We start from the raw sequence: 20,240 nt of genomic DNA, 5'->3' as shown, positions 1-20,240 counted from the left end.
ATATCCCTATATAGCGATTAGGACTATTACGACTATATTAAATAATTATTTTCGTAAATTTATAGATTAAGCTTTAAGGCAGATAGTATTATATCTCTATACCTACTAGTATACGGAGACTTCTTATTCTAGGGTTATCTTAGAAGGGGAGTTAAGGTAAGTTATATACGTACTATAGAAGAGCGGAGGAGGAACTAAAGGACCTTTAGTATCTAGAGTAATATAAATAGCGGCTAGACTTATATAAGTATTACCTCGGCGCCGCTTTAGATATAGAGTCCCTATTATATCTTATATAATACTATATAGTAGCCGATAATTAAGATAAAGGAGAGGCTAGTATTTTATAATTAGGTTAGAACGGAAAGACTAGAAGGAGATACCGCGTCTTATCTTATAGCTAAGGGCACTTACGCGTAGCCGTAAGAGGTATTGTACGATAACTAGTTAGACGATAGTTACTATAATTATTTTGCTTTTATAGTACGTATATAAATTTAACCTAATAAGCGCTATACCGATATTATTTTATAATCTATAGCTCTAAAAAAGAATATAAAGGTCTATAGTATCGTTAAGTAATAAATATTATTCGCTATACTTTAGCTTAGTATAATAGTATACTTATAAGTATCTATAAGACCGCCCTAGAAACGTATTATTAAAACGCTTATAGATCTCCGCTTACGAGAGGTTGCCCTATTCTTTCCTTAGCTTAGTAAGTAGGTTATCTTCTTTACGCGTAAACTTAGCTCTTATACCGGAAGTCCGCCCTACCTAACCGCTAGTCGCTTTAGTAGTTATAGTACGGCGCGTATTACCTATAGGAATACTTCCTTAGCTATACGATATATAAAATAGCTATTTAAATTATAGCTAGAATATACCTACGCTATCTACGATAACCCGCTTAAATATAACGTTCTATAGAGGCTACTTCTTAAATATTACGGCGGATATCCTAACGTTTCTATCTTTAGATAAGTTATACGACGCTAGTAGACTAGGTATACTACGTACTAACGTATATTTAACCTTTCGTATTAGTAGGAAACGGGATACGTTGCTACTATAGCGCTAGGGCTTCGTAGTAGTAGAATTATACTTAACCTTCTAACGTTTACGCGGAGATTACTTAGTAGGGTCGTTAGCGTCGTAGGCTACGCCGTCCTCCTAGCCTCCCCTTTCGCCGCTATTCGCTATAGCGGGATAATACTCTATATCGATATATACGCCGCCGGAATAGTTATCGTAATCGTCGGAAGTATCTATCTAATATCGCTAGGCCTTACTACTAATCTTATAATTACCTTAGGCTAGGTTACTATTACTTTAATTCGCGCTCTTAAAGGAGTATAATCCCTAAGCCTCTAGTAGTAGGTTAATTAGATACTAGGACTCGGTCTCCGTACTATAGTCCTTATAGGCGCCGGCTTTAAGGTCTTATCTTACTAAAATCCCTAGGGATTACTATTTTAAGGCGTAATCCTTATATATTTTAGAAACGTTACTAAGTTATATAAGAATGCTACTTATAGGCAGATAGTTTAGTTAGTTTAGAATGCTCTTAGTAGGGCTCTATAACGCTTTATCCGCTTAAGGCAAGCTATATATAGGCGGTATTAGGGCTAGTATAGGCGAAGGCGCTATAGGGCTGCTTAAGACCGATATTAATATTAATAGTCTAGTACCTATCGTGGCCTTTCTACTAGCTTAATTAACCGTTAATAAACCTAGCTAGCGGGATTCCTTGGCCTTACTAGCTCTATTAAATACCGTGCTAAGGCATTCTAGCCTATTCGTTAACCCCCTAACTTATAGGTAATAAGGTATATAAGAACTTACCTATACTATTAGGGCTACTAGTCTATACTTTAGCTATAGATATAATAATAGCGTTAGCCGATAGAAGTATATTAAGAGACCGCGAGTTATCTATATCCTAACTATTACGACTATCGCCCTTACCCTTAACTTAGTTATCTATATTATTAGCCTTAGATTCTATATTAGATAGAATTATTATTAGCGTATTTAAATATCGCCTATAGATAGCGGGTATACGGTTTAAGCCTACCTCTACCTTAGGGGATAAAGCTTATCGCGAGGTCGTAGAAGTAAATAGATACTACTACTACGTTAATAGCCGTAGTAGCCTTAGCTATAGCTACTTTATCTACCTACTACCCCCCGGGGGAGGAACCTAAAAGGCTTAGCTATTAAGAGTAATAGTAGAAGTTATTATTAAGGTAAGCGAATCTTTTATAGGAGTAAGTAACGCTATTCGCTTATAAATAGTTAGAGAACTTTACTAAGAAGTATTATTAGGAGCACGAGTACTAGATGCCTTAAATATATAAGCGAGCCGCGCTTACTACTCTAGCCGACGCTCCCCTTACCTCGGCTTAAATATACTCCCTAGGCTTTAGGTGCTCTCGGACTTTCGCATTATTCCGTTAGTCCGTTCGTTTAAAACAATATATAGGGCTAGACCCGCGTAAGCTAGCCTCTTATTTCTCCTATTACTCTCTGCTAATTATATAGCTATCGGACTATACCGGGCGCGGCTAGAAGGATGCTATAGAATCCTCCTCGTAACCCTACTATAGACCGGCTCATGCTATTAGCGGCTAGTTATACTCGGTAGCTCCGAGTTAGCCTTAGGCTCTGTATATTAGTCCTTAATTAGCTTTAGTGCTCCTATCCTATTATTATATTCTACGGCCTAGATTAAAGGATAAGGCTCGGCACCTAGTTATAGGCGTCCTTAAAGCGCCTTTTCTTAGCTTATATTTAGCGTAGCAATATATACCGCGTTGCCTCCTCGCGACCCTCTATTAACGGCTAAAATTAATAAAAAGGGGCTTAGTTATACCTTAGATAGTGCATCGGAAAGAGTCCGGCTAAGGGAACGCCGGGCCGTGTCCCTCGTATTAATAGACCATGCGCTGGCCTTTCCTCCTTATATTATACTAGTCCGTGGCGCGAAAGGGGTAATGTAGCTCGTTAAGGATAGCGCCGGTCTGGCCGTGTTAGTCAATGGATCTGCCCCTTATATCACGCGTTAGCGCTATTAGCAACCGCGCATTTTCGTGACCGACTAAGGGGCTTATAGGCTTCCTTTACCTACTAAATAGGGGCTAGCGTCCGGAGGGGCAGCCGTGACGGCAAGAGATAAGACAGTCCGAGGTTAGGTTAGGGACAGAACTTATAGCTAGACGGATAACAACACCTAGACATAATAGCTTTATTTAAGTCAAAGAAGGCGCATTATATAACGATAAAGACACGTATGCTTAGCAGTAGCAATAGCGGCGGCGGCATTTCTAGAAGAAAGGGGCGTAGACGCGTCTGGCGGTAGAGGGCGAAGCGAAGAGGTCTGCATAGAGGTCGGCGGTAGACTGGCGGTGTAGGCGAGATGAAGACGGCGTGCATAAGGAAGGCGGGCGGAGGCGGAGGACAGGGTGCGGCAGCAAGGGCCGAGCGTGTTGTGGAAGGAGAGAGAAGTCAAGAGTACATGTCGACGAGCGAGGGCAGGTGTTGAGATATTTATATTCCTGCCATGTCGACACAACCAGGATCACGGGGCACGGGCGGGGTCAGGGCGGCGGGGGCGCGATACCCGATCGGGGAGGGGCCATTTCCGGAGGCGGAAGCAGCGTGTTAGAGATTACCTTAATTATACTTCTTTCCTTTATCTAAGGCCCTTCTTTATATCCCTTTAGCATCCTAATTAATAAAGAAGATCTTGCTTAAAGAAGCTACTAATGTCCTCTTAACTACCGAGCTTTTTGCCGGGTTTTCCCCTCTATTCTAGCCGTTGCCAGCATTTCTGTCTTATCTCTCGCTACCTCTATAGGAAGCTATCGCCACTTCTACTTCCCCTCTCTCCCCTACCCTCTTCTCTACACCTCCTTTTAACTCCTTCTTCCTTCTTCCACACCAGTCTTTCAGCTTCCTAGATCTCTCTTGCCTAGGGATATCTCCGAGACCTGCGAAATCAGGCCACGCTTCGCGACAACTACATCTACTCATTTGCTCGGCATGTAGCTTCTCGTTCCTTGATAGGTGTAAGAAGAATCCCCACTGTTTGCAAGGAAATGTGCTCCTGCAACAGCGCGCACTTCTTAGTAGGGAATTGTGATATCAATGGAGTCCATCTGGCTGCATCCGGATCCGCGCTTGAGCCTGGCAGATGCCTCGCAAGCTACAGCCACGCGAGCAACTTTCCAGATATTCTTCCTAGATCTTCCTAGAAAGACTCTGAAAGTCATGATTGCAGGCCCCCCGCTCTTCATCACGAGCGCTGTTCTGCCAAAGGAAGTCCACCGGTCGCAGGGGCTCGGCATGTGATCCGGGCTGACTACAACGTGGGAGTGCCTCTAACATATCTATGCCTTATCAGCGACGCCGAGTTCCATGAGTGTAAATGCCATTGATCTATGCCAGTTCTGTGCGGGTGGCCGATCTTTCTTAGGATAATTATCTGGCTCTTCCTCTTTCCTCCCGCACTGTCGAAATCCAAGTCTATAAATGTTCACGGTCCTTCCCCAACCAAGCCAACATCCTCCATTATGCGGATTGAATGCCTACGAGACATTCCATGGACTCCGTGAAGTCCAGTTCCAGAGAGAGTTCCCCAGAATCTTCCAACTAGCGAGCAGGCATTGTCTCTGCGGGCCGAGACCACCTCTTAGGCATTTTGAGTGGCAGCATGGTAGTGCTCTGGACGGTACTCATGGTTTTCTGGGCAGCCTCCGGTCGTTTCCAGCTTTTGCGGCAAAACTTGTTACACTTGTGCTGGCTGAAGAACGTGTTGATCCCATCTTCACCAAGATCCGTGATGCCAAATTCTCGGGTCTTAGACATAATGACGGGGTCAGAGAGCACAATCGATTCCTGGTAAATGCCACCTTGGAGGTCGCACAAGAGGTACTTGCCGCCCGACTCGTGATAGCTGAAGTGGCTAAGGGCCTGCATGACTGCTCCCCATATATCAGATTCGTCAGTCCATCCGGAGTTACTGTTAAACTTTTGGTAGCCGTCAATGAAAGGCTCCATCAGGCATTTCCGGCCTGCCCATTCGGGTTCCGACTCTCCGCCCGTGAATGTACCGACAAAGGGTACGTTGATCTTGATACACTTGTCGACAACTCGCTGCTCATTGAATTTTTGGATGAAGTACATGGCCTTGTCAACAGCGTGAATGTCCATCTCGAAGAAAGTATCGGAGAAGACATGGCCAGACTTGAACCATTTTGCAATGCAGGTTTTCCCCAAGCGAGGTCCTTCGTCATAGCACCCCTTGGCGACCCAACGGAATGTTCCTTGCTCAAAGGGGTAGTCGAGGTCTTGCTGTTCGAACTTACCCGAGCTTGAGACGTTGTACCTGCCAGAGCCTTGTGGGCGTATGATGGTCTGCTGAGGTACAGTGGGGACTGGAGCCTGCGACAGCTGCGTCAGTGGGGCACCCGTTGGGGCCATCCTGGACTGCCTCATGGTCGCGGCCGAATCGTCGGTGCGCGTGGCTGGCGCTCTGCTAGAGCTTCGCTTGGAGCTGGAGCCTGGATCTTTGCTCGAGCTTCGCTTGGAGTTGGAACCTGGCTCTTTGCTAGAGCTTCGCTTGGAGCTGTAGCCTGCCCCCAGGTGCTCCCTAACACGGCCACTCTCGATATCGAGCGTAAGTTTGGTTTTGTCAGAGCTTCGCTTGGAGTCGGAGCTTGACCGTTTGGTAGAGCTTCGCTTGGACTCCTTGGAGTGGGATTCGGAGCCCCTCTTAGACTCGGAGCCCCTCTTGGACTCGGAGCCCCTCTTGGACTCGGCGATGGAAAGCTTGCTGAAGCTGGGGACGAGCACACTGTCCTCGGGTATAGCGGTCATCCTGCTGGACTGGGAGACGGCGGTACCCCTGAAGCCCTGCAAGCCGGGAGTCCTGCTGGAGCTGGATGCCATGGCACCACTGTTCGAATTCAGGACGGAGGCTCTGCTGTTGCTGGCTGCCGAGCCCCTGTTGGAAGTTTGAGTGAATCCCATGTTTGAAAAGTGGTCTACCACCCTGGCGGGTTGCCCGTCTCGCGTCACGGAGACGGAGCCCCTCTGGGAACCCGACCTGCTGTAAAAGGAGGAGGGATGCGATGCGCCCGCGAAATGGGCGCAGTTCAAGCATTCTGGCTGAGAGGCGGAAAGCGACTCTGGCATGATGTATTGCTCTTGCCACACCGTTCTGCACTTTACACACCGGTGGGAGCTCATGGTCGGTCGTATTGCGTTGCAATAACAGGGCCTGTGAATGGCTTTTTTAAGCGAGTGGTGTTAGATGGAGGCGCTTATACGTTCAACGTGGGTTTCTAAATCTCGTCCTTTTCTTACCAGAGAGAGGAGGTCCGAGGCGAGACAAGAGGGACTCTTGAGGTTGTTGATGAGGGGAAGACGGACTTTCGAGGCCTTTGCCAAGGGCAGATGGACTCTTGAGCTTTTTGCCGAAAGAAATATTGACTCTCGGGGACTTCGTCCAAGGGAAGATGAACTCTCGAAGGCTTTGCGCGAGGGAAGATCGACTCTCGAGATTTTTACCAAAATCAAGGGTGAACGAATGAGAGACGACAGAATACCAGAGGGGCATGTACATTAAATATAGCTGGCCGTGGCGAACAGGAGGCTCTTTCCAAACAGCTCTTTGATGCCGGCCACGAGTCTGTGATACTTCCTATTTAGGAAATTACCGGGGTTGTCGCTGGTGTGGTCGGTTTGCTTAGTAACAAGTCAGGAACCGACGGCGCACTGTCTGCGTCCCAGGGCCGCGGAGTTGGTATCTTGTGACGGCATCGGTCCTCGCCAAACCCCGTCTTCTCCAGCTCGACTCTGAGCAGCCGCCTTTTCCATTACGCTTGTCGCATCACACTCGGACACCGCCTGTGCATTTCTCGTCCGCCCGACTCCCTTTGTCGCCCATTCACGCCCAAGCTGTTGGCGGCGAACAACGGGCGGAGAGTATCAAGAGAGGCTCTCCGACATGGAGCGCACGACAACGCCGCCGCCGTCGAAGGCAGCGCCGCCCGTCGCCTCGCCGCCCACTCCAGAGGTGACGAGGCGGATAGTACGTGCCCTGTTCTGTGCGAGATTCGCCGCGGCCTCTGTGGATTGACAAAAGCCGGCCTGCTGTCAGGAAGAGAGCCGCCTGCGCGCCAAGGCTATTCGAGATCAGCGTGAAGTCGAGCAGCGCGCATCGGGCACCCTGCCGTCGCCGCCCAGGACGACTTCGGGCTTTGTTCAGACGGCAGACATTCACGTCGCAAAGCCCATCAACGGCAAGCGTCCCCACAGCTCGATATCCGGCGCTGCTACCGCCGCCGCCGCGGGCTCAAACCGCGATGGCCGCAAGCAGGGCGACGACGGCGCGCTGCGGCCGGCGCCCAAGTTTGCAAAGTTTGTCGACTACAACATGAGCTCCATGACGGACACAAAGGGCGGCTTCCTGTCGACGGACGACGACCCCCACAACTACGCCCTCGGGGCCAAGAAGCCCGGCCAGCCAGCCGACGAGCTGCGGCCCAAGCACATGAGCGTCCAGGAGTGGGAGCGCCTGCAGCTGATGCGCAAGCTCAAGCGCCAGAAGGCGGGGCCCTTTGAGCCGGGCCTCAGCGTGCTCGAGGACGAGGAGAAGCGCAAGCGGTGCAGGGAGTGCAGGAGCCTCGAGATTGACTTTGTCTGGGAGGAGGTCTTTCACATCTGCGTCTGCCACCGGTGCAAGGACAAGATCCCTGAAAAGTACTCGCTCCTGACCAAGACGGAGTGCAAAGAGGACTACTTGCTGACGGATCGTGAGTACTCAACGTCCCTTGTCTATTCCATGCCAGCTAACGACGGACCACAGCCGAGTTGCGTGACCCCGAGCTCCTCCCGCACCTCTCCCGACCCAACCCCCACAAATCCCACTGGCACGACATGATGCTGTTCTTGCGCTTCCAGGTGGAAGAGTACGCCATCAAGACAAAGTGGGGATCGGCCGAGGCGCTCGACGCCGAGTTCGAGCGGCGCGAGGCGCAGAAGAAGGCGCGCAAGGAAGCCAAGTTCAAGGACAAGCTCATGGACCTGAAGCGCAAGACGCGGACCGACGCGTTTCGCCGCCAGGCCGGCACGCTGGGCAGGACGGGGGCGAGCAAGTTTGGGGACGCGGTCGGCGGCGCGAGGCACGTTCACGAGTGGGGGCGGACGGTGGAGAACGAGGAGGGCATGACGATCAAGACGTGTGTCGAGTGCGGCATGGAGGTGGAGGAGTTGGAGATGTAGACGGGAACAGGCCGCGCGCTCTGCATCACATTTGACTTTGATTCTCGGCCGCTTCTCTTGCTGGCCGTGATTTATCCCATTAGAGAAGGCTCAAGCACGAACCGTTCGTCGCAGCGGAGATGGAGTGGCCGGATTGGGAGAGGTTGACATGAGAATGATCAGGGCCCATCATTAGCCTTTACTTCCCGCAGCAAGACCGAGAGGGGGATAGGCAAACCAGAATAGCCCGACGTTGGGCAACTGGTTTCATCGACCATCAAATAACAAATTCTTCAGGACGCGCTTGGGCCTAAAAACCAGCGCCGCCTCCCCTGTACTACTCGACACCCATGGCTCTTCTTCACACCCAGGACAAGTCCAGAATGTAATGAAAAGATAAAAACGCCTGTCAGACTTCCACCGACACCCACCCCGCCCACGCGCCCGAAGGCTGACCGCGAACGGGGTCGAGATCATCAAAAGTTCCACGCCCAAAGGACGGGAACGGAGCATCTCTCTATACAGCAGCCACCACGAGGGCGGCGCCGCCATCCTTGCGGACAGAGCGAGAGGACCAAGAGTATTCACTCTAGGGCGTCGGGGATATGCACTCATCAACCAGGGCGGGTGCTGTGGCTCTTGTAGGGAACCAAGAGAAGGTCGAATACTATAGAAATGATTCTCCTGAAAGGGTCGTTAGCACAAGGGCCGGTGGTGGTGAAGGGAGTCCCAGTTGGGGGTGCACATACTGAAGTATTGTCGACGTGAAGAAGAAAAGAGAAAAGGAAACGGAAAGACGGGCGGCGTCGAGGGTAATTTATACTGCTCTGGTGGGGTCGGGCCATCGCTGCCTGACCGCCTACAGAGTTTTTTTTTTCTGCCGGCAGATTGCGCAGTCCCCACTGTTGGGTGCTGCGGCGAGAGGATGGAGACGGGCGCTGCAGTTGGATGGAGTAATTATTTCGGGGATGGAGTCGCAGAATCAGGCCACAGAGCTGATCCCTGCCTTTTTCGCCGGTCTCGCTCTGATGCTTGTCGAGTGTGCGCTCTGCTGCTTTCGTGAGACCTGCCCAGATCTTCCTGACGTGCTTCATCAATGCGACTCTCTGTGTTTGTCCCATGTCCGCGACAAGAGCAGAGCCCAAGAGCACACTCTCTGCAGGCTTGGCTCCGTAGAGCGGCAACATCAGACCACAACACCAACACAACGTCCGCCCGCCTGCCGATCTAGCGTGAATGCTCGCTCAGCGCCGGCAGGGATTCAGGCACCGAGCCAGGCCGAACCTGGACGACGGTGAAAATTCCGTCAATTGCTGGAGCCAACGACGGCAAGGAACAGGCGGTGGGGCGCGCCGGGCAGCTCCCAGAAGGGGAACAGGACGAGGAGGGACGAGAAGACGAGAGACTGGCGATTCACCACTGCGAAGACATTGTGGCCTCTTGTTGATGCCGTCCCACAGGCTCTTCACCAGAGTCGAACGTAAGACGACGACGGATAGCGATGCCCACGTAGACCGTCCATGGCCTTGATAGACTCTTGCTTCTCCACGTCCAGCAGGCAAACCAACCTCCAGTCCCCTGAGCAGAGAGGGCAGGCGGAACTCTGATGAGGGCATAGAGGCCAAGGCCAAACCACCACAAGACCACATCGTCACTCCCGATAAAGCCCCTCGCTCTCAATCCACCGCCTCACCTCCCCATCCACCAGCCCATCCAGCCCTCCCGCCCCCTCTGTCCTCACCACCTCTCTCGCTCGCGAGCTGCTCACCCCCGCCGTTCCCCCCTCCTCCTCCGCAACGTCCACCCTCGCCGCCCATTCCCCTCGTCCCCCGACCTCGCCCAGCCGCTCCAGGCCTCGCACGTACGCGAGCTGCTCCTCGCGCGACCCCCACGCGTCGTCCGGCCTCGTCGTCACCCGCAGCCGCGCACGCTCGAACAGGGGCCCCAGCGCCGACTGCATCGCCGTCGTCGTCGACGATGCCGGCCCTTGGTCGTTGTAGTACTTGGGGTTGAAGATGCGCACCAGAGTGTCGAAGCCAACGAGAAACACCTGCTCGGGCTCGGCCTCCCGCTTCTCCCCACCATCCGTCATGGCCTGGCACTGGTCGTGGTAGAAGCCCGACTCCGCCACCGCGCGAGCCTTGTCGTGGAAAAAAGCCATCGTCGTCACCGCCACGTCAATCTCGACCCCGACACCCCCCAGCAGCAATCCCCTCGCCAACGCCTCCATCATGCCCAGCCTCACGGGAAAACTCGCCGGCCTGGGCGCCTTGTCCGCGTTGTTCACCGCCAGCAGCAGCATCAGCCGCGCCCCCGGCCCGCCCTCGCGCACCGCCGCCCTCGCCATCCGCGCGTGCGCCCGCGTCGGCGGGTTGAAGCTCGAGTCCAGCACCACCAACCGCCGCACCCGCTGCAGAGGCCGTCGCGGGCCCGGCGATCCGTGGTGCGGCAGCGTGCAGAGGACGCGCAGCGGGTCCCGCGACGCCTGGAATGCGCTGAGCGAGCGCGACAGGAAGTCGACGAGCTGCTTCGAGTTGGGGCCCATCGTGTGTCGAGGCTGCGTTGCCGGCCAAGCTTCTGCCATGCGTTGGGTTAGGGTGCAGGGCGGTAGCAACACTTTGTAGGTTGCAAGTCTGTGTTTAGTAATAAGGTGTCTATACGAAGTAGTTTAAAAAGGTTCATTGCAGCCCGGCGGGAGGAAGCGCTCGTCTCAAACTCAAGGTGTATCGAGTACAGGGTAATCCACCATCACCAGGTTCGTGATGGAGTCAACAGACCTCATTAGCAAACGCATCTCACATCTCTCTAGATTCCTTCGAACGCCCCCAAGGACAACCCAATTGACTGCACCGCCCTGTGATTCCTCTCGCATCTATTCGCGTCTCCGCCTTGACACTGCAAGGCTACTCCGGGTCCCGCCCGACATCCATGACGCCCCGCGAGAACCACTGCGCAATCGTAGAAAACCGGTCTTCGCTCCTCTCCAAGTCGCCCTTGAATAGCTCGTGCCTCCCCGCAGTCTCTCTCTGCCCCTCCCTCATCTTCCGAATCACCTCATTCTCCCCCGCACACTTGGGGCACTCCATCCGCTCCTCGTCCCCTCCGCCTCGCAGGCACCGCTGGTGGAAGCTGTGCTTGCAGAGAAAGTGCACCGCCGGGAGGTCCAGCCCTTGGCCGCAGTCGGAGCACCGCGTCGCCTGGAACACGGCCGGCTTGGTCCCCAGGTCCGCCAGCTCCGAGCGCCTCTTCTCCGTGTCGGTACGCAGCGTGTCGATGCGATGCCGGTTCGTCGCTATCTCTCGGCGCTCGCGTGTAATGGTCTCGTGCAGGTACGGCTTGACCATGCCCATCGTCGCCACCCCGCGGCCTGACGAATGTCCGACCAGGGTTTGGATCACCTGCAGGGGAGCCATGAGCCTGTCCTTGTCAATTTTGGACAGGATGCCCGCCAGTTCCTCTGGCCCCGCCTCCTCGAGCACCCGCGGGTCCGACGCGAGGTAGGCCAGTGCCGCAGGGTACAGCTGCGGCTCCCCCGGGCCGTACTTGTGCAGTGCCTTCATCGCACCCCTCGTGTCCTTGGCCGACGTGTAAGATCTGAAAATGTCAAACAGCAGGCCGGCCTGCTCCTTGACCAAGACGGTGCCTTGTTTAAAGTCGGAGAGGTGTGACAAGAGCAGGACGTTTGAGCTCTCCATGGGCACATGCTCTCCCTCGATGAGCTTCTTGGCCTTGTCTTCCCACGCCTCCTTGTCGCGCTGCGCATTCTTGTCACTTGACTTTTGCAGGTACATCTCAAACAACGTAGTGTACAAGTCGGTCTTGTCCGAGGCCTGTAGCTCCTTTTCCTCCAAACAGGCCTCGAGGAAGACTATAAACTCGTCGGGGTGGTCGATGAAGGACGAGAACGCGTTCCGAGGCGGTGGAGGCGTATACTTTGGTGCCGGGTCGTCGTCGCGGTCCCCGGCTGCTGCTGCTGCTGCTGCCGCCACCCCCGCCTCTGCTTCGCCAGTGGGCTCCCCTGCGATCCCGATGGCCGAGGGCGTCGCTACAGACGAAGCATTCATGTAGGGGAACGGAAGAAGGCTAGACAGGTTTTGCACTGCATTCGCAGCGAAACCACCAGATGGCGGCGTCTCGCCGTCCCGCACGGCGGCCAAGGCACGCTTTGGTCTGTACTTGCCCGTATAATAATCCACAAAGAGACAGGTCGCCGCCTTGGGACAGTTTTCGATGAGCACACGAGCGTACTTTTGGAGACAGGGGTAAGCCTAGAGGCAGTCAGAGACACGTCCCGGGCATGCGGAGACAAGGCAGAGCATACAACTTCCGGATCTTGACGCCAGATAAAGTCCAGCGCCTCGGCATAGCTCTTTGAGTCCTCTATCAAGATGTCGACGACAAGCTCCGTTTCGCCGTGCCTCTTGGCCAAGTACGCCGCCTGCTCGTAGTACCCGCCCTGGCGACACATGGCAATGGCCGTGTCCAGGTCGAATTTGAGGTCGCCGGGGGATTTGATGAACTTTTCCAGCTTCTCAATGTCCTTGAGCTTGGCATAGCAGTTGAGCAGGAGCGTGGTGTGGTCGGACGTCGCTCTTCTCTGCTCGTGCAACTGCTCCAAGTACTGAATGAGATTGTGTATTCGCTGGGTGTCGAGGAACTGTCGACACATCAGCAGCCGTCCGGCCAGTGCCGTTTCCTGCCATGGCCTACCTTGCGGATAACCTGCGACGGCTCAGTTGTGTCCATTGCGCGAATGTACTGCGCCATGGCCCCGTCATAGTCTGCCTTTTGGTAGAGGTGGTCGCCAAACTTGCGATAGATGAAGCTCTGCTGTTTACTGTCCAGACCCGAGTTGCGGGCGAGTTCGAGGGCGAGCGGAAACATGTTTCTTTGGTACAACATCTCCAGTCGTTGCTGCAGTGACTTCTCGTGATATTGATAGACCTAAAACGTCAGAAGAGACCACGATGAATGCGGATTGGCGCGTCTTACTTTCCCGTCTTGATTGATTGTAAACAGATCTCCCCAGACGCCAAAGATGAAACGAACGGGAGAAATCAGTGTCTCTGTGTGAGCAATCACCCGAAGGTCAGCGTCCAGGAGGACAAACGACGAAGCGTTGAAGAGGGCATCGGTCGCCCCGCCGCCGAAGCGCCGCCTCATGGCTTCAGGATCCCTTCCGCTCGCGCCCGAAGACGGACATGCCAGGGCGGCGTAGTTTTTGTACAGCGAGATGAGGCTCTTGGGCGACTCATAGGCTCGGGGCGGGCCCCTCCCGTCGAGCGAGTAGGTGTATATGGCATCCTCGCGAGCCACGACGACCTGACCAGTGTTGCGGTCTAGGGTCATGCAGCCGACGGCGCATCCTGCATCCTCAACCGTCTTGGGCGGCAGGCCTTGGCCCTTTCTCGACAGGCCCAGCTTGATGATGCGTGACGTGGTGGAGACGAACAGGGTGGTCAGCTTCTCGTCGGTGGCGAGCTGCACGCCCGTGACTGGTTCTTCCGACTCGAAGACGATGCGCTGCTTGGTGCCGAGATCGTGAATCAAGTCGCCGCGAATGACGGTAACGGCGCCGTTGCCGAAGCCGACGGCAATCTGCGAAAGGTCGTCGAGCGCCGCAAAGGCCGATATCTGTCGGCCTTGTGAGTGAGGGCGCCGGCGAATCCAGCGGGGATGCCTACCGGGTACTGACGCCTGCCGTTGTTGATGGTCAGGGTACTCAAGCAGGTGGGCATGTTGGTCTTCTTGACCAGTTTGTCCAGGGCCCAAGCCTTGAGCACCGGTTCGCTGCTCAGGTCTTCCTGTAGCGGCCGTCAGCACCGTCGGAAACCAGGCCCGGCCGTTGGCCGGCCTCGGTGGCTAGTATAGTAGCTCGCAGACTCACGGCCACGGTCACCAAGACGCTGGTGCCCTCGACCTGCCGCATATGTGTGATGCGGCCGACATCGTGGGCCTGAAAGCTCCTGAGGACATTCCAGCTCTTGCCGATGATGCTGACGGAGCCATGGTTGGAGCCGACAAAGAGGCTGTCGGAGCCCTCGCAGACACTCGATATCTCGTTGCTCTCGAAGAGCTGACGGGCGTCGTCGTCGGCGAGGGCGACGGGCGAAACGTTGAAGAAGTCAAACGACTTCCACTGTGCGACGAGGGTCAGCCATCAGCCAGCAAGCAAGAAATCTGGGCTTTCGGTACCGAGACGGCCATTTTGGCACATCGACGCGGTTGCTGCTTTGCTGCTGGCGATGACGATGGCGGGACCCGGAGGAAAATGCGCAACTGGCTCTCCCCAGCTCAGCTCCGGCCAATCGCGCGACCGCGGGTGAGCGGGCTGAGCCCCGCTGGCGTGCGTCTGGGTGAGCCAGGCATCTCTGCAGCAGCGGAAGGAGGGGCATTGGATCCTCCTGTTCTTATTGGTCACTTCGCGTCATCTTGTACTGTCACGGGGCTAGCTTGTGCTGTACGGTACTGTACTGTATGTACATTGCACATGTACAGTAGATTAATTACAGATACGTAGTCGGGAAACCACACCCGCGGACCCGCTCTTTCAGGAAGGACAAGGCAATATACACATCCTCTCTCACTTAATGTAACGACCTAATAACTGCAGTGGGTAGTTGATACCCAGACCGTTGGAATTTGGGGTCTAGCCGCGTTGCTTGTCACGTGGCTAGACAAGCATGTATTTATAGTAAGCGGCTGGCTGCTGCACCGGTGGGCGCGGCGCCCGCTCTTTCCTTTCTTTTCCCCTCCGTAACTACTCGGTAGTTTGTTGACCTTCTCATACGAACCGCACCTGCGCCCTTTCCTCCACCTGCTCCGTGACATCGGTGAAAGTGGCAAGGGTAGTTGGTCTATGAGAAATGCGTCAAGGAGAGGTGGACCGGTTGCCGGGCCTATGTTGGCCTCTTTAAGACGAATGGCCATGGGCCTGGACGGGGGACTGCCACTTTGTGCTCCCGCTGATAGAACATGACTGCTAACTTAGTGAGGCGGCGTCGTCTTCCCTGCCGTTCCTCTTCTTCCTCTGTCAGTACAACTTATAGGGTGACTTTGACGGCGCCTTGGAAGGTGGGAAAAGGGGGCTATTCTAGGACAAACCAAGATGCATGTTCTAGCTAGGAAGGGGTGGCCGAAGGATCCTTTTTATGCTTGGGTCAAGGGGACCATTCATTGACACCTAGCAGGCCCAATCCGTAGCTATAGTCAAGATCCCTCTGGGTCCTTGATATGTATATTGCTAAAATACGACTGGCGCCAACAGTTACTTTTAGAGAGTGCGACGAGAATTATGGGCAAAGACAATGTTTCCCGGAACGCGCAAAAAGAGTACTAATGTAGAGAGAGGGCAAAGGTGAGCCGACAGATTCGCCACGATTCGCAACCAATAAGCCCCTGTCGGCCTGCTGCACCATAGCCCTGCAGCTGACGCGGTAACACTTTAGGTGCGGGGGAGTTTACTTTCTCCAGGACACAGGCTCACGGCATATAACCTGAGTATACGAGCATCGACGTTGCAATATAAAGTCAAGGGGGTTTGTGGCATACGAACACGCCGCCTGAGACTCTCGGCCACATCGCAATGCCCAACGACTTCAGGCCCGGGCCATGGAGCGAAGCTGTCGAGGCATGTATCTAAGCCGGGTGCTCTTCCCATTTCGTACGCATGTCGGCTTCTAATGGTCGTGCTCGATAGCCGCCGCCTTTCTCTATCCAGCTGCTCAAGCCCGATGAGCGGCATGGCAGCGCCGCGTCTGAAGCCAACGCCGACTATCTCGCCTCGCTCTTGCCCGCGTCATACCGCACCGAGTCGCATGATGTGGCCGCCGCGGGCCGCCATGTAGATGCCAGTGTTGAGCAGGAACTCGACCTCCGGCGGCTCAACGAAATTCACGACTGGCTTTGGGCTGCCGGCCGTCCCGCGCCGCCGCGCCCGCTCCATCATCAGCTCATACTCGGCCGCGAGATCTTGGTCACGGAGCGCATAGACATGCATCTCGTCTGGACCACCGGCAGGATGTTCCTGAAGCCCATCCCGCGCTTCCTGCTCGAGCCTCGCTTCTGGACAACATACTTGTCCTGCCACCAGCAGCAAGTCGCTTGTGCCGGAAACCAACTCGGCTACAACAAGGAGCGCAAGCGAGGGCTTCGGAAGCGGGCACTCGGCTTCCTCTTCTCCTACGCCGCGCTCATATCGCACGAGAGTGACTTTCGCATCGCTATGGGCAAGCAGCTACTGCCGCCGGGCACCGAGTGGCCAGACTGGAGAGTTCTCGTTGAGCAGCTCGATACAGAGCACATCTACGCGCACATCGACCGACGCTTCTACCACGGGGAGCTGCGACTCAGCCGGCTGAACAAGATATATTCGCTCTTGCATAGTCCACTGCGCGGATACATGTCGCACTGGGACCAGTACGGCGCCTTCTTCCACGACACGTTTGCCTGGTTAGCCACGGCCGTCGTCTACGTCGCCTTGGTCCTCACTGCCATGCAGGTCGGGCTATCCACCGAGCTTGGCCGCAGCGAAGCCTTCCGATCTGCCTCTTCGGGCTTTACCGTCTTTTCTATATTGGGGCCACTCATCGTAGCGGCGCTCATCATCCTGGCCTTCTGTTCCATGTTTGTGAATAATTGGATAAAGGCTGTCGGGTATCGGAACTGGCGGCTCGGCATGATTCGAGCAGAGCTCTAAGACGGTCAGGTTCGTCAAGCCCGGTCGGATCACGGAAGTCTCTTTTTTCGTTTCATAAAACCATTCATGTTTCCACGTCGCCACCTGTTATTTCATCTGTTTCATCTAGGATTCTCAGTTCGGACCGTGTTCGACTTTTGCCTGCATATGCTGATCTCCCGGTCATGGCTAGAAGCGTTCAAGCGTCAGCCTTTTGACCGTGCTCATCAGCGTGTTGGGCTGACTGGAGAATCGGCCTGATAGCACAAGGATGTCTCACCTGCCCCGTCCTTGACTGCCTTGCCACGACGACCTCAGTACCTCATATTGAGCTTATCTTTGGCGTCTAGAACAAGGCATTTCGCCAGGCGCAGCCGCCCATTGCCATGTCAGCCGCTATGCGTAAGCCAACGGGAAGGCATGATTGGAGTTGGCGCATACACCCTGAGGAGGGTGGTAATACCAAAATGCAGACTACTGGCATTGAGCAGCCGTGGGGTGTGGGAAACGTGTTTATTGGGAGCGAGCGAGGCGGCATTCAGCTGCCCCCCTCCCCGGCCGCTGCGATTTGGGGTCGGTTTGACCTTCGAACGTCTGTCCCTCGAGCGTCTGTCCTTTAACATCCCCTCTACCCGCTCAACATCGTCGACCTTCTCTGAACTGGCTCCCCTCTCCATCCTGCCGACAAGGCTGTCGACCCCGACTGTCCCCAACCATGACTGGCTGGACAGGTGTCGTCGCCGCCGTAGCTCTCGTGCTCGCCGCGGTGACTTTGGGTCCTATCGTCGCCAAGCTCCGCCAGCGTCGTCAGAGCCCGCGCCCTGAAGGGATCCAGATTATCTCCGACCCTCTAGATGCCAAGTTTGAGAGTGAGAAGACATTGCCCGCTCCAGCTTGCGTCGTGGCTCGTCTGACAACACTGTCGCGCAGAATCCTCGCTTTCCATGGCCTCGGAGCTCATCCAGAACACACGTGGATGTGCAGCACATTGTCCTCACAGGCGAAACCCAGGCACTGCCCCGAGAAAAGACTCACCTACTCCGGCCCCTCGTAAGGGACGACTTCCCGGAGGCTAGGATAGTAAGCTTTGCGCACAACTCCGACTGGCTCATCGACGCGCCTGTCAAAACAGCCCAGACAATCGGCCATCGACTGCTCGACAAGCTGGCAGAGCATCGGTCAGGTCGCCCCGTACGGGGTTCATGATCCCCCTCCCCCAAAGTTGACACAACTGACCAGACATCAATTGCAGCGTGTTCCCATCGTCTTCATCGGCCACAGCTTCGGGGGCATCATAGTCAAGGAGGTTGCCATGAAATCGGGCAACGCTATACATATTGCCAAGTCTAACCCTTCCCAAGGCCCTTTGTAAGCCCGGGGACGCGACAAGAGAGGTCGCCGACAGCATATGCGGCATTATTTTCCTCGGCACCCCCCATATTGGATCGTCAGTCTCGCGTGCCGGCTCCCACGCGGCCTACCTGACCGACTTCCTAGGGTCTGACGCCGGCCTGCTCATTGCCCTGGCAAGCCACCGAAACCAGCTCTCTGACTTAGAAGACCACTTCATCGCTTGCATGAACCACAGACATGAGCGTCGAGGGGAAAAGACTAGAATCGCCTCGTTCCACGAAACGAAGCCAACCCACCTTAGCTGTCTTTCTCTCGGAGTAGTACATGCCCAAGTTTCATCCATAACTCAACGGCTGACACTGGATGTCCTGGATTGTCGGCAGAGATTCCGCACGCGGATGTGCTGGGATATCCATCCTGATCGACATAGACCATTCTGGTCTAAATAAATGCCGCGAGCCGAATGACCGTTGCGGGCAGACTCGTCTTATCTCTCACCACCTCTATAGGACGCTATCGCTATTTTGCTTCCCCTCTCTTCTATATACCGTCCTCCCTAGCCCTCTATACCTCCTTCTCAAGCAAAGGCTTAAGAGCATAGTAGAAGAAATAGGGGCATAGAAAGGTGAATTTAGTGATATATATCTTAGTCTATCTATTAGGATAAGAGAGGGGATTATATAGGTATAGTGCCTATATATAGCTAGCTAAAAGAGGGCATTAAGATATTCCTATACCTAAGTTAAGCCTATATAATGTCTTTAGGCTAAGGGAGTTATATTAGTTAGGCAGGCTTCCTTATATATAACTATTAGGTCTACTAAGTATAACTATAGCCTCTTATGCCTACTGTTCTTAATATACCCCCTTACTATCTTAGCTTTCTAGATAGTAAGGCATTAGGTAGAGGGACGTTCGGTCTAATAAATATAAGGCTATTTTAATATTAAATTTAGCTACTTAACTATTCGTTTAAGGAGGTTATCCTAAAATAGGGGAGGCTCTTAATAGTATTCTATAAAAAGAAGGTAAATATAGTAAAAGGTAATATTATTCGGCACCTAGTACTACGCGACCTTAGAGTGCGTAGTACTAGATGCTCCCTCTTACCTAAGGAGGGTTTAAATATCGGTTAATTAAGGTTATATAACCTACTCTTACCGCTTAACTAGTAGTTAAAAGCTATTACTATTAACCCCTTTTATAAGGGATATAGCTATTATAGGGCTAGGTAAAAAGAATAGTATATAAGAGATAAAAGCCGGGACCTAAGGGAGAGGATATAAGGAGAAGCCCTCTATTTCCTCTCCCCTTAGGTCCCTAAGTTTATTACCCGCGCCCCCCCTAAGGCGTAGTTATATAACCTGCTCTTTCGCTTTAAGGGGAGTCGAACTTATAATTAATAAGGTTATATAACCTACTCTTACCGTTTAACTAGTAGTTATAAGTTATATTTATAACCTTCCTTATAAGGAGGGGTATAGCGGGGCATCCCTTTAAGTAGCTTAGGTACTATAGTACTTTTTCTAGTAACGTTATCCTTTAAGATAAAAGTAATCTTAAAAGTAAGCTTTTTAATAATATATTCCTTATATTAATTGGTCTTAGTTTAGTAAAGCTATCGCGAATATCGTAAGTTTAAGTACTATAGTATTATACTAATTAAGGGGCAGTCTAGTAATAGCTTTACTTCTTAGTAGTAAATAGGGCTAACCTTTACCCCTTAGATCTTTATAGTTTTATAACTAAATTAAGATCTAACTATACTATTAAAATCCCTTAATCTTAGTAAATATAGTAGTATTCTTATTATTATAATCTAGTAATTATTAAGTTTACTATAGTAAGGAGATATTACGCTTTAATATAGTAGTTAGGTATATTATCTCTTAATATATCTTTTAGCCGTATTATTAATCTTAATTACTTAATAAAGCTTTAA

At 53.1% G+C, this 20,240-nt stretch overlaps 6 protein-coding genes across 6 annotated transcripts; 3 read left to right on the top strand and 3 right to left on the bottom strand.

Moving 5' to 3' along the window:
- Window positions 1-4,653: 4,653 nt before the first annotated feature.
- HRG_01740 (alpha-kinase family domain-containing protein) lies at window positions 4,654-6,252 on the bottom strand (the record flags this gene model as incomplete). Its single annotated transcript, XM_044860211.1, has 1 exon — window positions 4,654-6,252. The coding sequence occupies one exon, from the start codon at window positions 6,250-6,252 to the stop codon at window positions 4,654-4,656; it is 1,599 nt and encodes a 532-aa protein (XP_044723844.1).
- A 760-nt stretch (window positions 6,253-7,012) lies between these two features.
- HRG_01739 (DNA repair protein RAD14) lies at window positions 7,013-8,289 on the top strand (the record flags this gene model as incomplete). Its single annotated transcript, XM_044860210.1, has 3 exons — window positions 7,013-7,096; window positions 7,166-7,820; window positions 7,874-8,289. 3 exons carry the CDS (start codon window positions 7,013-7,015, stop codon window positions 8,287-8,289), a joined length of 1,155 nt encoding a protein of 384 aa, XP_044723843.1.
- Window positions 8,290-9,574: 1,285 nt separating this feature from the next.
- On the bottom strand, window positions 9,575-10,813 carry HRG_01738 (cytidylyltransferase; the record flags this gene model as incomplete). Its single annotated transcript, XM_044860209.1, has 2 exons — window positions 9,575-9,673; window positions 10,037-10,813. The coding sequence occupies 2 exons, from the start codon at window positions 10,811-10,813 to the stop codon at window positions 9,575-9,577; spliced, it is 876 nt and encodes a 291-aa protein (XP_044723842.1).
- Window positions 10,814-11,171: 358 nt separating this feature from the next.
- HRG_01737 (clathrin and VPS domain-containing protein) lies at window positions 11,172-14,475 on the bottom strand (the record flags this gene model as incomplete). Its single annotated transcript, XM_044860208.1, has 8 exons — window positions 11,172-12,313; window positions 12,389-12,536; window positions 12,590-12,925; window positions 12,979-13,212; window positions 13,261-13,902; window positions 13,953-14,072; window positions 14,156-14,407; window positions 14,464-14,475. 8 exons carry the CDS (start codon window positions 14,473-14,475, stop codon window positions 11,172-11,174), a joined length of 2,886 nt encoding a protein of 961 aa, XP_044723841.1.
- A 1,378-nt stretch (window positions 14,476-15,853) lies between these two features.
- Window positions 15,854-16,966, top strand: HRG_01736 (subtilisin-like serine protease; the record flags this gene model as incomplete). Its single annotated transcript, XM_044860207.1, has 2 exons — window positions 15,854-15,892; window positions 15,968-16,966. 2 exons carry the CDS (start codon window positions 15,854-15,856, stop codon window positions 16,964-16,966), a joined length of 1,038 nt encoding a protein of 345 aa, XP_044723840.1.
- A 694-nt stretch (window positions 16,967-17,660) lies between these two features.
- On the top strand, window positions 17,661-18,449 carry HRG_01735 (putative serine esterase; the record flags this gene model as incomplete). Its single annotated transcript, XM_044860206.1, has 6 exons — window positions 17,661-17,806; window positions 17,876-17,917; window positions 18,001-18,136; window positions 18,198-18,251; window positions 18,307-18,392; window positions 18,443-18,449. 6 exons carry the CDS (start codon window positions 17,661-17,663, stop codon window positions 18,447-18,449), a joined length of 471 nt encoding a protein of 156 aa, XP_044723839.1.
- Between the last annotated feature and the right edge of the window lie 1,791 nt (window positions 18,450-20,240).

Source organism: Hirsutella rhossiliensis, assembly GCF_020360975.1.
Source record: "Hirsutella rhossiliensis strain HR02 chromosome Unknown scaffold00002, whole genome shotgun sequence".
Classification (NCBI taxonomy): Eukaryota; Fungi; Ascomycota; class Sordariomycetes; order Hypocreales; family Ophiocordycipitaceae; genus Hirsutella; species Hirsutella rhossiliensis.
This window is presented reverse-complemented; position numbering and strand designations above follow the sequence as displayed.